General features: G+C 41.6%; 1 protein-coding gene across 6 annotated transcripts in view; it reads right to left on the bottom strand.

Annotated features, from left to right (window-relative positions):
• Positions 1–14,167, bottom strand: part of RFX3 (regulatory factor X3) — a 111,030-nt gene that overhangs the window by 40,053 nt on the left and 56,810 nt on the right. For 5 of the 6 annotated variants that reach the window (XM_080987804.1, XM_080987801.1, XM_080987805.1 and 2 more), the window contains exons 3-4: positions 7,585–7,682; positions 4,425–4,683 (exon numbers count right to left, since the gene is read on the bottom strand). In XM_080987804.1, the coding sequence (XP_080843930.1) occupies positions 4,425–4,683; positions 7,585–7,682 (357 nt within the window). The remainder of the gene's footprint in view (positions 1–4,424; positions 4,684–7,584; positions 7,683–14,167) is intronic. The other variant, XM_080987806.1, reaches the window with a different exon arrangement.

The raw sequence follows: 14,167 nt of genomic DNA, 5'->3' as shown, positions 1-14,167 counted from the left end.
TCCTGATGTATCAATGTCTTACTTGACTCCTTGATTAGTTTTTGCAATCAAACGTAATCAGCAGAGAAGAAAGCTGAAATACTTTTAGAAGCCCACCTTCATAAATATGGGCTCCTGTCTGGCCTGTTTTAAATCAGTGATCACTGGGTGACAAGTGATTGCTCACTGATGGATGAGAATCTGTCTGCAGAGCAGGAAGTGAGGCAAATTTCAGCAGTCGCCCTCTGCCCTGCTGTGGCCCATGCATTCTCTCAATCTGTCCAGTCCAGTCTGCTCCCAGTCCCCCAGTGGGGTGTGTGTGGCCAAAATGGATTCCCTTCCATCAGTGGGCAGTTACCACTCAATATCACTATCATTATCTCAGGTATGCAAATGAAGTGAAACATTGATTGCAAACTCACATTGATTTTGAGAGTGACCAAAGTGAACAGGGGAATCTTGCTAATAATTTGAAATCCTCTGCCTAGATTAATCAAGGTCTGTTTATTCAGGATAAAGGTAAAGGGACCCCTGACCATTAGGTCCAGTCGTGACCGACTCTGGGGTTGCGGCCCTCATCTCGCTTTATTGGCCGAGGGAGCCGGCGTACAACTTCCAGGTCATGTGGCCAGCATGACTAAGCCGCTTCTGGCAAACCAGAGCAGCACATGGAAATGCCGTTTACCTTCCCACTGGAGCGGTACCTATTTATCTACTTGCACTTCGTGCTTTAAAACTGCTAGGTTGGCAGGAGCTGGGACTGAGCAACGGGAGCTCACCCCATCGTGGGGATTCGAACCGCCAACCTTCTGATCAGCAAGTCCTAGGCTCTGTGGTTTAACCCACAGCGCCACCCGCGTCCCGTTTATTCAGGATAGCATTCTTGAATTAACCACCAATGAAAAATCTTGTGTAACCCGCCAGCGGCATAGCGTGGTTTGCCAGCAGCACATGCCAGGAGGTGGTAGGGCTCAGAGGGTGAATGGAGCCTGCCGCGCCAACCCAGTCCTGGCTACTGTCAGAGCGCCATACACCCCAGAGCCAAGCGGGGCTGTGCTGTGCCACCTACCTGCCTGTGCTGGGGGGGGGGGGGCAGGCCAACGGATGCGGCCCTTGAATCACCCCAGCCTTCTCACACCGCCCTGCCAGCCCTGCTCCACTTCACAAGGCTGGGATCTGATATGAATTATTTGGCCAGCGAAACTCAAAACTCAGCCTCACAAAGCCATGAAGAGCTGGCAGGGTGGGTGATCAGTGCATCCCAGAAAAATGTGCCCAGGGCCATCACCCTGGCAGCCCCCCCCCCCCAGTGCTAGACCCCTGTAACCTGCATATTGTACTTTTAACACCATTTAGCAATACTGAAATACAACGCTGAGAACTAACTCAAGAGAAATTCATCCTTTCTAAAGTAAATACAATTCTAATCTGGTTCACAGTGACAAAATGTAATAAAAGACTATCATAATATCAATGAATTCAAACATCTGATTTCAACATAAGCCTTGTCTTTCATATTGATTGTCACTCATTTCTATGTATAAATCAACAGCTTTTCCCATTTTGTAACTATTTCACATTGGGATTTTCAAAAAATGAACTTGTGATAGGTGACAGAAATACTGTCACCAATCTCCAAATATAATACTGATGTCATCAAGTGGTTGGTGAAACTGGCATACAGAGAGTTTGGCTGATTTCTTTGTCTTGTAAACGCATAATAAAACACTTAGCAGAGTAAGCTTCCATGGCATATTGTTAGAACAAGATACGCAAAGAACTTCTGGAATCTTGAAACAGCTTATTTTCCACTACATCATAGGTTTTTTTTTGGGGGGGGGGTTGCTGTTGCAAAAATAATGAGGAAGAATACAGTAATTATGCAGTTCAAAATAGGGACAGTATTTCACATTACAGAACAAATATAAAATTTGAATTTACCAGCCACTCTTTTGTCTTTTGCTATTTTAACACCAATTAGTCATAATATTAAAAAGCACACAAGCTGCTTGAAAGTTTCTCTTTCAAGCTCTTCAGTTTTTTTAAATTCTCTCTTTTTAATTTGCCAAAACAGATGGTACATGCAACAATTATGGATATTGCTGTGTATGGGATCGGCAGTTGAAAAGTATGCTCTACAATTCCTACAATTTAAGAGTTATTTAAAAAAACAAAACAAAACTGAGAAGTATTTTTAAATAAAAGTTTCTAGCTGTAAAGAGGAAGCGCAATGTACCTACGATTTATATGTATTATGTAATATACTATTTTTTAAAAACCCGAAAGAAGGTACACACAGAGATTAAAAACCCTTAAGTAAAAAAATTAATCTGATTTTCAGTATATTCATGGTTGGTGAATATACTCAAGGGGTCAACATTTGAAATGTATGTAATTTCCTTTCTTAAAACTTGTCTTTCCTAGTCTGCATCCAAAAATCCATATACAGTGGAACCTCGGGTTGCAAACATGATCCGTGTGGGAGGCACGTTCACAATCCGCACTGTTTGCAACCCACAGTGCAATTCGGTGATTCTGCGCATGTGCAAAGCGTGAGTTAGTGTTTATGTGCATGCGCCAAAACCTGGAAGTAACCCATTCCGGTACTTCTGGGTTTGGCGTGGTGCGCAACCCAAAATCGCATAACCCGAAGCGTCTGTAACCCGAGGTACCACTGTACATTATAATCTGAACTTGACATAACTACACAATGCCATATAAGATTTCCTCTTTAAACTTAAGTTCTCTTGAATGCCAATCTACAAGATCCACTGACTTTACAGAGTGGCTTTTCTGGCAAGGCAGAGAGAGTAGAAAAGGAACCTCAGAAACCTTCGCTCCCTACAAGGCTTTCTGGGTTTCGTTCCCAATGTTTAATATTTCTCTCATTAATCTCATAATGCTGTTTATTTTGGGGGGTTTTTCTCCTTTCCCCACTGCCTCTGTATTTTAACATGGCTGCTACAAGCAGGTCTATTTAATTTGTATGTTCATTTTGCACAGTCCTCCAGATATTGCAGGACCACAACTCCCATCACTCCTGACCATTAGCCATGCTGGCTGGAGCTGATATGAGTTCAATAACACCTAGAACACCACAGGTTCTCATAACATAATGGCCTCGTACAGATGCAATGTTAAACCACGGTTTGTCAAGCTCAACACTGGTTTGTTTGTATGTCTTAAGCTGACTAAGATCACTCATCATGGTTTGTTTGGAGCAATTTACACTATTGTGCTTTGTGGGAGACCTGGATCACCCAAGTTGTGCGTGGGCAGGGTGAGGAGGCTGTCAGAGCAAGTGTGCTGGGTGGGTGAATGTGAAACAGAGAAGTTTAATGTCTCCCTTCCCCACTGAACAATCACCGCTGAGAGGAGCAAAAGACAGCCTCACCTGATAGCAAACTACATAATCTGGGTACAAGCAGAAGACTTTCAGAAGGAAAGGACTTTTTCTTCAAAAGGACTGTGGGAGGAGGATGTTTTACTGCTTAGGAGCTTTCTGGAGAGGCCAAAGATCTCCAAGGCAAGTGTTTATGTTCACTGCCCCGTTTCTGTAACCAGCCAAAGGTAAGACAGCTGGTGATGCCTTGCCAGTCCTCAGATGCCACAAAGAGCTTCAGCGTAGCAGCAGGGTATTTGCAGAGGAACTCAAGGAATAGCAAGCCAACACTAGACCAAACAAGCCATGGTTTGGCTGAATATCAGTAAGCTGGACCCTGGACTATTCAACAAACCATGATTAAAACAAACTATCATTTACTGCTACAATTTATATTAACCAGGAATGGGATTGGTTGTTTTTAAGGAATAAAAAGTTCTCAAACATTGAGTTCATTTGCATCCACCTGCCATTTAGCAACTTTACATGCAGTTGCTAATCTCTGTGATACATACCTCTAATGCAGTCAAATGCCTGCTCACATGGAAACTACAACTGTGACTGAAGCTGCTATCAATATCAAGAAAGCTAAAATACGAATGACAACCACATGGAGAACTATCTAGAGCGACCCATACAGGAGACATGAAATCCAGAACTGAAAAGAATGCAGTGAAAGAAGCTGTGATACTGTCATTATATTTAACTAAATTTCTGCAATTTTATTTCCCCACAAAGTAAATTACTGAACATAGGTTTGAGAGAAAGCCATCTGAAAGTCTGAATCCGTTCGAATAAATCTGAGTAAAAGAATGGAAGAGAATGAGACTCATACTTTTCCCTTTCTTTTTTTGCATGGTGGGCGTCAATTATTTGGGGCAAAAACCCCTGCGACCCATTGCTGTGAAGCTTTTGTTCATTTCAATGTCCTTGTGGAAGCAACACAAAAATGAATAGAGGTTGCATGGCAACAGGGCCAGGTAGTCCATGCCTTCATTAAGCAAACCTGGAATTTCTGCTCCTGAAAACAAACAAGAGAGATGGAAGCGTCTGCGCTACTTACTGTGGCTGGGGAGGCGCGTGTGGTGTGCGTCACTGAATGGCCAGAGTTCTCCATGGAGTTGCCAATCAGGTAGGTGCCTCCCGTGCTGCTGATGAGCTGTCCTCCCGTGACACCCATCTGAATGCCTCCAGTGCCCACCATACTATGAGAAGAGACCACAGTAGTCACCTGTGCAGAACTGCCTTGGGTATCAAAGTAATTCCCTCCAGTGTTTTGGCTGTACATCTGAGTTTCTGTGTAAGGATACGTGGTTGTTCGTCTTCAGGGAAAAAGAGAGAAAAGACAAAGTTGTTTAGATGCATCCTTTTACTAGAGGAAGACAACTGTTTCACCACAATGGCTTGCATTGAGCTAAATATTACTTCTCATTACTAACAGCATTTTCTATTGCACAAAGTCTTTTAAATTTATTAGCTTATAATCTAAGATGAATCTCTTTTCCTGGAAAAAAACTATAAACTATTTACTACAAAAGTTGCAACACAGCAAACTGTTATTCCCAATGTTTAGAAGTGGAGATGACACACCCTTTGCTAAGAGAAAAACACAACAAGCGTGTAACTACCGAGTCCATCTGTTTCAAATGCTCACTCTCAGTGATGTCAACTCCAAGTACTTCTGAGCTCAGAATACAAAATATTAATTCACAGTAGAAAGATGACATACACTTATGGGCAGAAAAAAATGGCTCAGCTTAGATGCCGAAAACTTGATCAAGCACTTGATCAAGTGTATTCAAACTTGTGTGAAATCACGAGAGCTATACAATAACTTTAAAAAGAAACAAAAGCAGATTCTGCAGATATCAGCATGTCCAAGGGAAAGCACAAGCGATGTATACAGGAACTGGGCTCTGTGTGTGTGTGTGTGTGTGTCCCTGTGGACACAAACATAAAACCATAGAGTTGTCCAACGCCAGTTACCATTTTCATGTGCTCAAGATGTTTTGTGTCCTTCTGACATTTCCCTGTGGGAAAGAAGTCAGGTAGCAGTATTTCTGATGAAAGAGAACGGCATTGAAAGGGTAAATCTTTTATATTTTCTGAAGTTTCAAAGGTGGTGTGCACATGGCACACTCCCACACATTGATTTATTCCCAGCTGACTCTATTAGGTTCTATGGAAATGTCATGACAATGATCTGTCACCTTTTATAAATTAGTACTTCTGCCACCTCATCTTGCCTCAGCATGTACCTGAGCTGAATGCGACCCTAAGTTTTCTTTCATCTGCTCATTCAATAGGCTTCATTTACCTGGAGCACACTGATCTTTCCATGCAAAAGTTGCTCTTAGGTTTAGTACTGTTTTACAGGTGCTTTTCACTCCATCAAGAAAAGGCTTTTCCTTGCAATTAATTATTTTCTACTCAGTTAAGTGTTATTTCCTTACAGGCAGCCTAATTGCTATAAAAATTTGAATGCACAAAAGAACCTTGATTCAAACACCTGTTCTTACTACTATAGTGTTTAACTTCGCCATCTATTTACATAGGGTTCATTTATTATTGTTATTTCAACAGTATGTAGTGATAGTAATAGAATTTAATAACATTAATACATTTAATCATATTAGCTAATATTACTGTGGGGAAAATAGACAAGATTTCTTAGCTAAAAATTAAGGAAGCTGCTTACACCCATCAATATTTATGAGAACGGACACAAGTTGTTATAGGTTTTTAAATTATTTATTCCTGCAAAGCAGAGATGTTGAAAACATTAACCATAATGTTATTTGAAGGCAATATATTTGGAATTATTATGGAGAGGAGATGGAGAATTATAACACAACCCTGGGCTTTCATTTTTGGCAGCACCACATGTCCTTTCTGAGGGTCTGGTTCACACATCACACTAACTAGGCCAAACCAGCACTTCGTGCAAATGCATGAGGGTGCAAGTTCTCAAAGGGAAATGGCAGCCACCTTGCTCCTCCCCAGTTATTCTGCTGGTGGTTTGATTTAGGGTGCTGCCCAAACCATAGGACAAACCATGGTTACAGCTTGGAGCTAGTTTAGAGAGAGCTAAACCACAGCCTTGGGCTTAGATGACATAGCTTGGCTCAGCACAGCAGCAGAACCAAGCGGCAATGCGGCCACATTCCCCTCTCCCAGAGCCTGCATGCTTGCATGTTCACGGTAATGTGCAAGCCAGGCAAATGTCTAATTCTGCCCTTAGGAAACAGCTTTTGCAACACGGGGAATGAACAAATGCATCTAGAAGGCTGGCTATATGAGAAATAAGGAACATAAGAGTCACAATACTAGAGACCTATAATTAATCAGAGATATCTAACATAAAACTGAAGTAGTAAACTTGATTACTCTTCCACTCAAAATGATAATTATAAAAATTCAGGCGCTAAACTAATCTCTTTCTGTCTGCACACTGCAGGTGACATATCATGGTCACATTCATCCATGAGAAGTACATTATAATGGTAGAGAACAGGCAATACAACCTCAAGAGTCATGCACTTAAAACTGTACTCTTTGTACCTCACCACTCATAGATCAACCGTCTGAAAACTCACAGATCTGTGATGTGCATAATATACTGACTAGAATGCTGCTTCCGCCTCACTGAAAATTTCCATATGAGCATGGCAAAGATTCTCTACCATAAGGCAGTTTTATTTATCACCCGGTATTGTAATGACGTATGCACCACTTTAAGGACACTGCTTGCTTGTGCGCTCTCTCTCTCTCTCTTCTTTCAAAATTCCTAGACTGTGTAATTATCACATACTCCCAAGACCGTGTAATTATCACACACTCCCATAATCAGAACTGTTCAGCTTATTTGTGGCATTAGCTTATTTATGTTTCCTGTGTCTACTGAAAAGAAAAATACCAACCATGGTTTTTATCTCAACATGGGCTTCACCTATATCATGTGACAAAGAAACACCCACCACCCCCTTAAGATCCATGCCAACCACAAAAGATCATTAGCTACCACCAGGTGTCAACCATGATGGAGCTTTAAAAAACAAAACAAAACAAACACAGAATGAATGATGGGGGTCCATCATTCACAATTGGTGAAGGTAGTTTCATATGTTCACTTTCTCACACATTTTTCCATCTTCAGTCCTATGTGCAGCCTGCATGTAGAAGACCTGCATGTATGAGTGGGATGTCCAAGATGAAGGACTTACATAGCTCCGTTTGTGTAGACGGTGTCACTTCCCTCCACATACTGCACCTGGGCTGGGTAGACATGCTGGACCTGTTGCACCGTTTGCACTTGCTGAACCTGCAAAGAAATCAGTCACATGATGAGATGCGTTTCCCTCTCAGCCATTCAGAACCTAATCTCTACTGTTGCTAATTATTAGTGAGCAATAAACAAACGGTGAAGCAGTGAAGCTTCCTAAACAGATTACAAAACAAACCCACAGTAGGGTGACTGAGGACAGGCTCCCCATGGCATGCTTGCCTTATTTATCTGTACAATATTAAAGTAATAATACTAATAACTTTATTATTTAGACCCTGCCCATCTGACTGGGTTCCCCCAGCCACTCTGGGCAACTTGCAGCATATATAAAACATTGTAAAATATGAAACATTAAAAAGTCACATTTCAGCAGGTGTCCACATAACATAACATAACATGACATTTAGAAGAGATTCAATCTTGTTCTATAAATATACTTGAATTATCAAAAAGTGACTTAGCAATGTTAGCTTCATGGCTAAAAATTTTTAAAGAAGGGGGAAAGAATATTGTGAACTGTTCAGATGCCATGACAAACCATGGTTTGTGCTAAAATAATAATTTAAACCAAAACTATAGGCTGTGCTTGGAGAGAACAATGAAATAAGGTTTATTGTTACAGGAATGAGTGCTGTCAAGCCTTGGGCTCATGTATCTTCCCCTCTCCTCTCAGCTTCCATTATGGCTGCAAGGAGCTCAAAGAATTCTGTTTGCCTTTTTGACGAAAGCACCATTCAGCAGGAAATGCGAAGCCGTGCAAGCCGTGGATAGTCTTCATTATGGTTTGCTGAAACAAGCCAACTGCAGACTGTGGTTTATGAAGCTGGCTTGTTTCAATAAATCATAGTATGACCCCAGTTTATGATTCAGATGCAACACCAGACTGCTGTTAATCCGAAATGGAAGTGAATCCCTCTCCTCTACTCCTCAGGCTGTGATGGAAGAGCAGGACAGTACAAAACCAGAGAGGGTGAAGCTGAGGCCCAGTGCCTTTGGGGGACGGGAGGGGGACGGTATTCACCAGCACCTTCTCCCCCTGCCCTGCAACAGCCACTGTGAGCACCGCCAGTGAGGTGACCAGGGGGCACCCAGCCAGCAGCTGAGCCCAGGGCACGCGGGGAAGCACATCACAAGCTGCACCCCCCATTCTTGCACCCCTTGGGGAGTGGGACTTGGGTACTCCGGTCAGCCCTGGGGAGAAGGTGCCCAGGCACCGGAGGGGCTTTGTTCATGCCATGGCTCCCCATGCAGCTGAGCGTCTCTGGGGGTGGCGGTGGTGGGACTGTGTGCCACTGAGTAGCACAAGAAAAAGCACTGCTGAGGCCGACACTCATTCCTATGTCTAACACAGCAATATCTTAAGTGCTGACACAATCAAGCAAACCATGGTTTAGAGCTACTTTCCTGCTCAATAATCTTGTCCCTGGATGCAATGGCCTCTGGAATCAAGGGACTTAACTATGGGTTTTCTATTCAGACCACATACCAAACTATAACTTGTACGAACCACAGCTTGTTTTCCAATTCTCCTTTGCCAGCCTATTCCATAGCATGGTTTGTGTCAAACAACAGTTCTACTTCCCTAAGCATGGTTTGCTGCAAGTTGGAACTTAATTCTGACAGCAAATTCTGCCTTTGAATAATTGTCTATTTCCTTCAGGTGCATTGCAGATGTCTGGACAAATTCATGCTATTTCCTGTCAACTGGATTCTGAACTCTTGATAACATAACAAAAATGCATCTTACGCTATCTTTTATCCTGACCGCTCTGCTGCATGATATCTGTTTTCAAACAAAATTACCCTGGAATTTATGTCCATATTGTCCATATTTATACATTCTATAGATTTATATGTGGATCTTCAGATGTTATCCTTGAAGATAATAGAATGAGTAAATATGAAGCAGAACTGCCAGTAGTCTATTACTCACACTACTTTGGGGACTGGCAGGGGGTACTGTTTATCCACACATTGAGAGAGGATGAAAGATATTCTAGTCCTTAAGTGCTTTTCAATTATATGTCTCTGCTACTCTAATTGGACTGTGTAAAGCTGTTACCAGCAAATTAAATATCTTCTTTTTTTGCTATTCACATAAATCTTTGAAAAGCCATCAGTACAAATTCTTTATTTGAATCAATACAAATACCTTCACTCTAAAAACAATTCATATACTTTTAGTGAAAAACTGAGGCCTTGTCATCCACTAACCCAGATATTGCAGGGAATGACTTCTGTGCAATTATATTAATTTATTTCTATTATTCTCAACTGTGAAGTCTTTCCATTTTGAATCTGCTTACAAACCTATGTGAGGATTTAAGAATTGTCACAATGTGCTTTTTAAAAACACCAGGCCATTTTCATTCTTGCAGTTTTGAGCTTCTGGAAACTATAAGGTGCTTTGACTACTTCGTTCCAGCTGGGGCTGATTTCATAAAATCCTAATTTGTAGAGTTGGAAGGGAGCTTGAGGGTCACCTAGTCCAACCCCCTGCAATGCAGCAATCTCAACTAAGGCATCCATGATGATCTCCTCCCCGTCTAGGTAATCTAAGACTTACAACTTGGCAAGGGCACAAGCCAAAGGGGGGAGAGTACCAAGGCGTTTGTCCTCCCCATCTCAGACGAGGGCAAGCAGCCAGCAGGAGTCAGGAAGCAGTGTTGCCAGAGCAGGAGAGGCAGCAGGAGACGGAGGGCAACCAGAAGGCAACTTATTCCTCTCGCCCATCACTGAGATCAGTCATCCAACACCCCCCTCCCCAATCTCATTTCCCCAAGACACATCATGGATACAATTTATGTAGACAATTTATCTCACCACCAGGCCGGGCCAGCATCAATCCACAATAGTCAGATCACAGAAGGCTCACTGTAAATAAGCCCACCACCCACTTAAGCAAAAAACAAAACAAAACAAAAAACCACCCTGTGATTTATTCTTTGGGCATTCTACCCCATCCAGGGTATAAACCATCTCTTCTCTACCCTGTTGCACACCCAGAGGATATAACTCTCAAAGGCATAAAACCTATGTATATCATGCATTCAGTCTCTCATACACCCCAAATTGTGTATGCTACATACAATAAACAATATATACAATATGTGTACCTAGGGGGTTGTTGGGACTAGTAACTACTGAGAGTGAGGGAATTTGTGCATTTGTACGTGCGGGTGAATGTGTGCAGCTGTAATTTAATTAGGCATGAATATATTTGTTGTTATAGTTCCCAATTCAGACTGCATTAAACCTAATGACTCATCAACAGGTTTTAAGTTAACCAAGCCAGACTTAGAACTGTAAGATTTTCCATCTCCAGCTTGCCTGTTCAATGCACAAGATCTCAATATATGAAAGGAGCTGAACAGGTGTGTTTTCTGTTTACATGTCTATAAATGGCAAGACTGTATGGGCAATTTCAATATAAAATTCTGTTAACTGTGTGAATCAAGTAAACAGGTTTTCAATCTGTAAATCAGTAATTGGGAAAAGAGTGAGCCTTTAACAGATTTGTGAAAAAAGACAAAATGGAATTACAGTACTAATATCCTAAGTATTTTTACAAAACCCCAAACTTATTTTACCTAGACTTACATATCAATTACAGATAGGTAGCCGTGTTGGTCTGCCATAGTCAAAATAAAGAAAATCCTTCCAGTAGCACCTTTAAGACCACTTAAAGGACCACTTACTTAGTTGGTCTTAAAGGTGCTACTGGAAGGATTTTCTTTATTTTTACATATCAATAAGAGACCTGATTTAAGAGAACTCGCCATGCTAGGATTCTTTTCTAAAACAAGAATTGTATAATGGTGGTTCCCTCACTGCGAGAAGTGAAGTTACAGGGAACCGGACAGAGGGCCTTCTTGGTAGTTACACCCTGTGGAATGCCCTCCCATCAGATGTCAAGGAGATAAATAATTACACAACCTTCTGTAGACATCTGAAGGCAGCCTTGCATTGAGAAGCTTTTAACGTGCGATGTTCTGTTGTGCTTTTGCATATTCTCTTGGAAGTTGCTCAGAGTGGCTGGGGCAACCAAAAATAAGCTGTACTTGTAGTTGTTATTGTAACAAGGAACCTATCTATCTAGCTCACATCACTCAGCTATATTTCATGGGCAAACCAGTTAAATATCAAATTTTAAAGACCCAATTCTAGATATCTGAGGAAGGGAGGGGGGAATCAAACTCACAAAATTAGTTTGGAGAATTGTCGCCAAACTTGGCACCGGGATTTCTGACACAGGAGCATGGATTTTCATCAACACTGGGCCACCTGCTGCCATTCTGAACCAAGATGGTGGACAAATTTGGCATCACAGGCCCAATCTGCACCAATATGGATGGTTCTGAAGATATTGTTGCCCAAGTCTGCATGAAGGTTAATGAGGTGGTCCCCATCTACTTTTGGATGCTAGATGCCATGTTGAATGAATATGGTGGACCACAATTAAACATTAGCATCTCCCCCAATTGTGGTTGTGTCAAGCATTTCCTGGGTTAGGTTGGAGCCTTGGCATAGTGTGTGAGAGGACATAGCCCTAAACTCACAAAAACACTATCCATATAAAAACCCATTTCTTTGAATTCCTGGGCACAACCAGGCACTCCTAAGCAGTTGAACATAAACAGTGTTTAAATCTTATGCAAATGTGTGTTTTTTGTAAGTGCAGCAGGAGACCCAGTCAACACACAGTTTATGAGGCCCAAACAATCTTGTTGGCACCTCTGGATGGACTGGGGGTCAGAATCAGTATAATGCAGCTTCCTATGCCTTTTAAGGTCAAAACCCAAAGCAAAAAAGGAAGACATCCAATGGTACAGTAAACAGCAGCAAGGAAAGATAAATAACCTGAATTTACAAAGGAAAAAGTGAGCACTACAAGACTGGCAAGATAATGAAAGAACAAGATCAACCTCACCACCACAGTCGTCAGGGAAAGCAGAATGTCAAAAAGAAATACCAAAAGAAAGAGCAGCAGGGGTAACTGTTTCAAAAGAAGATAACCAAGTTATCTTCTTTCTTTCCAGCAAAAAGAAACATGTTTTGAAATAAAAGATCCTAAAAACTGCAGATTTATTGAACACCAAATGACAGTTCAAAGACCCCCTACAAGAAGATGTGATGCAGGAAAACCTACATGGAATAGAAATGAGAGTAGAATGAGAATTAAAAACTGAGCAGGGGGACTCTGATTAAGACAAAAATGTCACCAGGTTTTCAAAAGCAGCAAGCTGAAAAATGGAAGACAGCAGAGGAGAAACGAAGGAAAAGACAGCCCTTCAAACAAGAAAACTGAACAGAGCAAGAAACGCCAGTGCCAAAAACTGACAGTGACTGTACTCCCCACTGATGCCCCCCAGAAGAGGGTCAAGCAGGTTGGTTCCTGTATTATATGAGAAGCATCCCTGAAGGTAAGAAGTGCTGCAGGTAAATCTTTAGCTCATCTTCACGGGTTCTTTATTTTCTAAAGAAACTCAATTTGGAGGAGCACTCTCCACTTAGCCGGAAAGTCTCTACTTATGTAATGTGGAAACTCTGTTGAACATTGAGATAGAAAAAGTAAACTGGGCAGATACATGATTCAAGTCTGAATATCAGCATAGTCTTCATATGTTTTCAAAGGATGGGGAAAAGAAAATGCAAAATACATTCTCATGGGACATCTGCCTTGAAGATGGGAGATATTAGAGCAGGCTTCCTCAACCTCGGCCCACCAGATGTTTTGAGACTACAATTCCCAGCATCCCTGACCACTGGTCCTGCTAGCTAGGGATCATGGGAGTTGTAGGCCAAAAACATCTGGAGGGCTGAGGTTGAGGAAGCCTGTATTACAGTAACCACTGGTAAATATGTGCAGGACACCATTCTATGTTTCAAGTTAAAGCTCCTGCACCCATTTTCAAGGTCAGGAAAGATGTGGCACACATCCCAATTCAGCCCCTCTTTTTAAAATGGAGACATCAGAATTAATGATCCAGCACATTTAGGAACCTAATCTGCGTTTCAGTCTTAGATTCCCGTTTAACGACCACAAGCCGTTTTCATGAGGTTATAGAAAATGTTGGACAAATGAACCAAAATGAAAAGGTTGAAATATCAGAATGTAAGTTGGTGACCAAGGTTAGCACACCATTCAAATTTCAAGCCTAACCCTCTGGCTGGTTTCCAAGACGGTAAAGAAAGACGCAACACACAACTGTAAGAGTTTCCTTTGAGCACTGAGATATCCAGTTGAACAGCAAGGGCTCAAGGGCAGATGAGGCAAAAGATATCGCAATGTGGTAGCTGAAGCCTCTCAAAACACTGTCTTTTATTAGTCATTATTTTCATTGTCATTTGCAGAAGAAAGGCATACCAAAACAAATTACATGCTTCTGTAAAATCTGCTGCCTCACAGGAACAAATGGAGCATCAATTTATACAGCATGCTGCTATTCAATGTTTGTCAACAACATCAAAAGTGGATAAAAACATTCAGCGCAAAATTAAAAGCCACCTTGAATGAGAAA

Source organism: Podarcis pityusensis, assembly GCF_964106645.2.
Source record: "Podarcis pityusensis genome assembly, chromosome: 17".
Classification (NCBI taxonomy): Eukaryota; Metazoa; Chordata; class Lepidosauria; order Squamata; family Lacertidae; genus Podarcis; species Podarcis pityusensis.
Note: the sequence above shows the minus strand (reverse complement) of the source record. Positions and strands in the feature narration are given on the sequence as shown.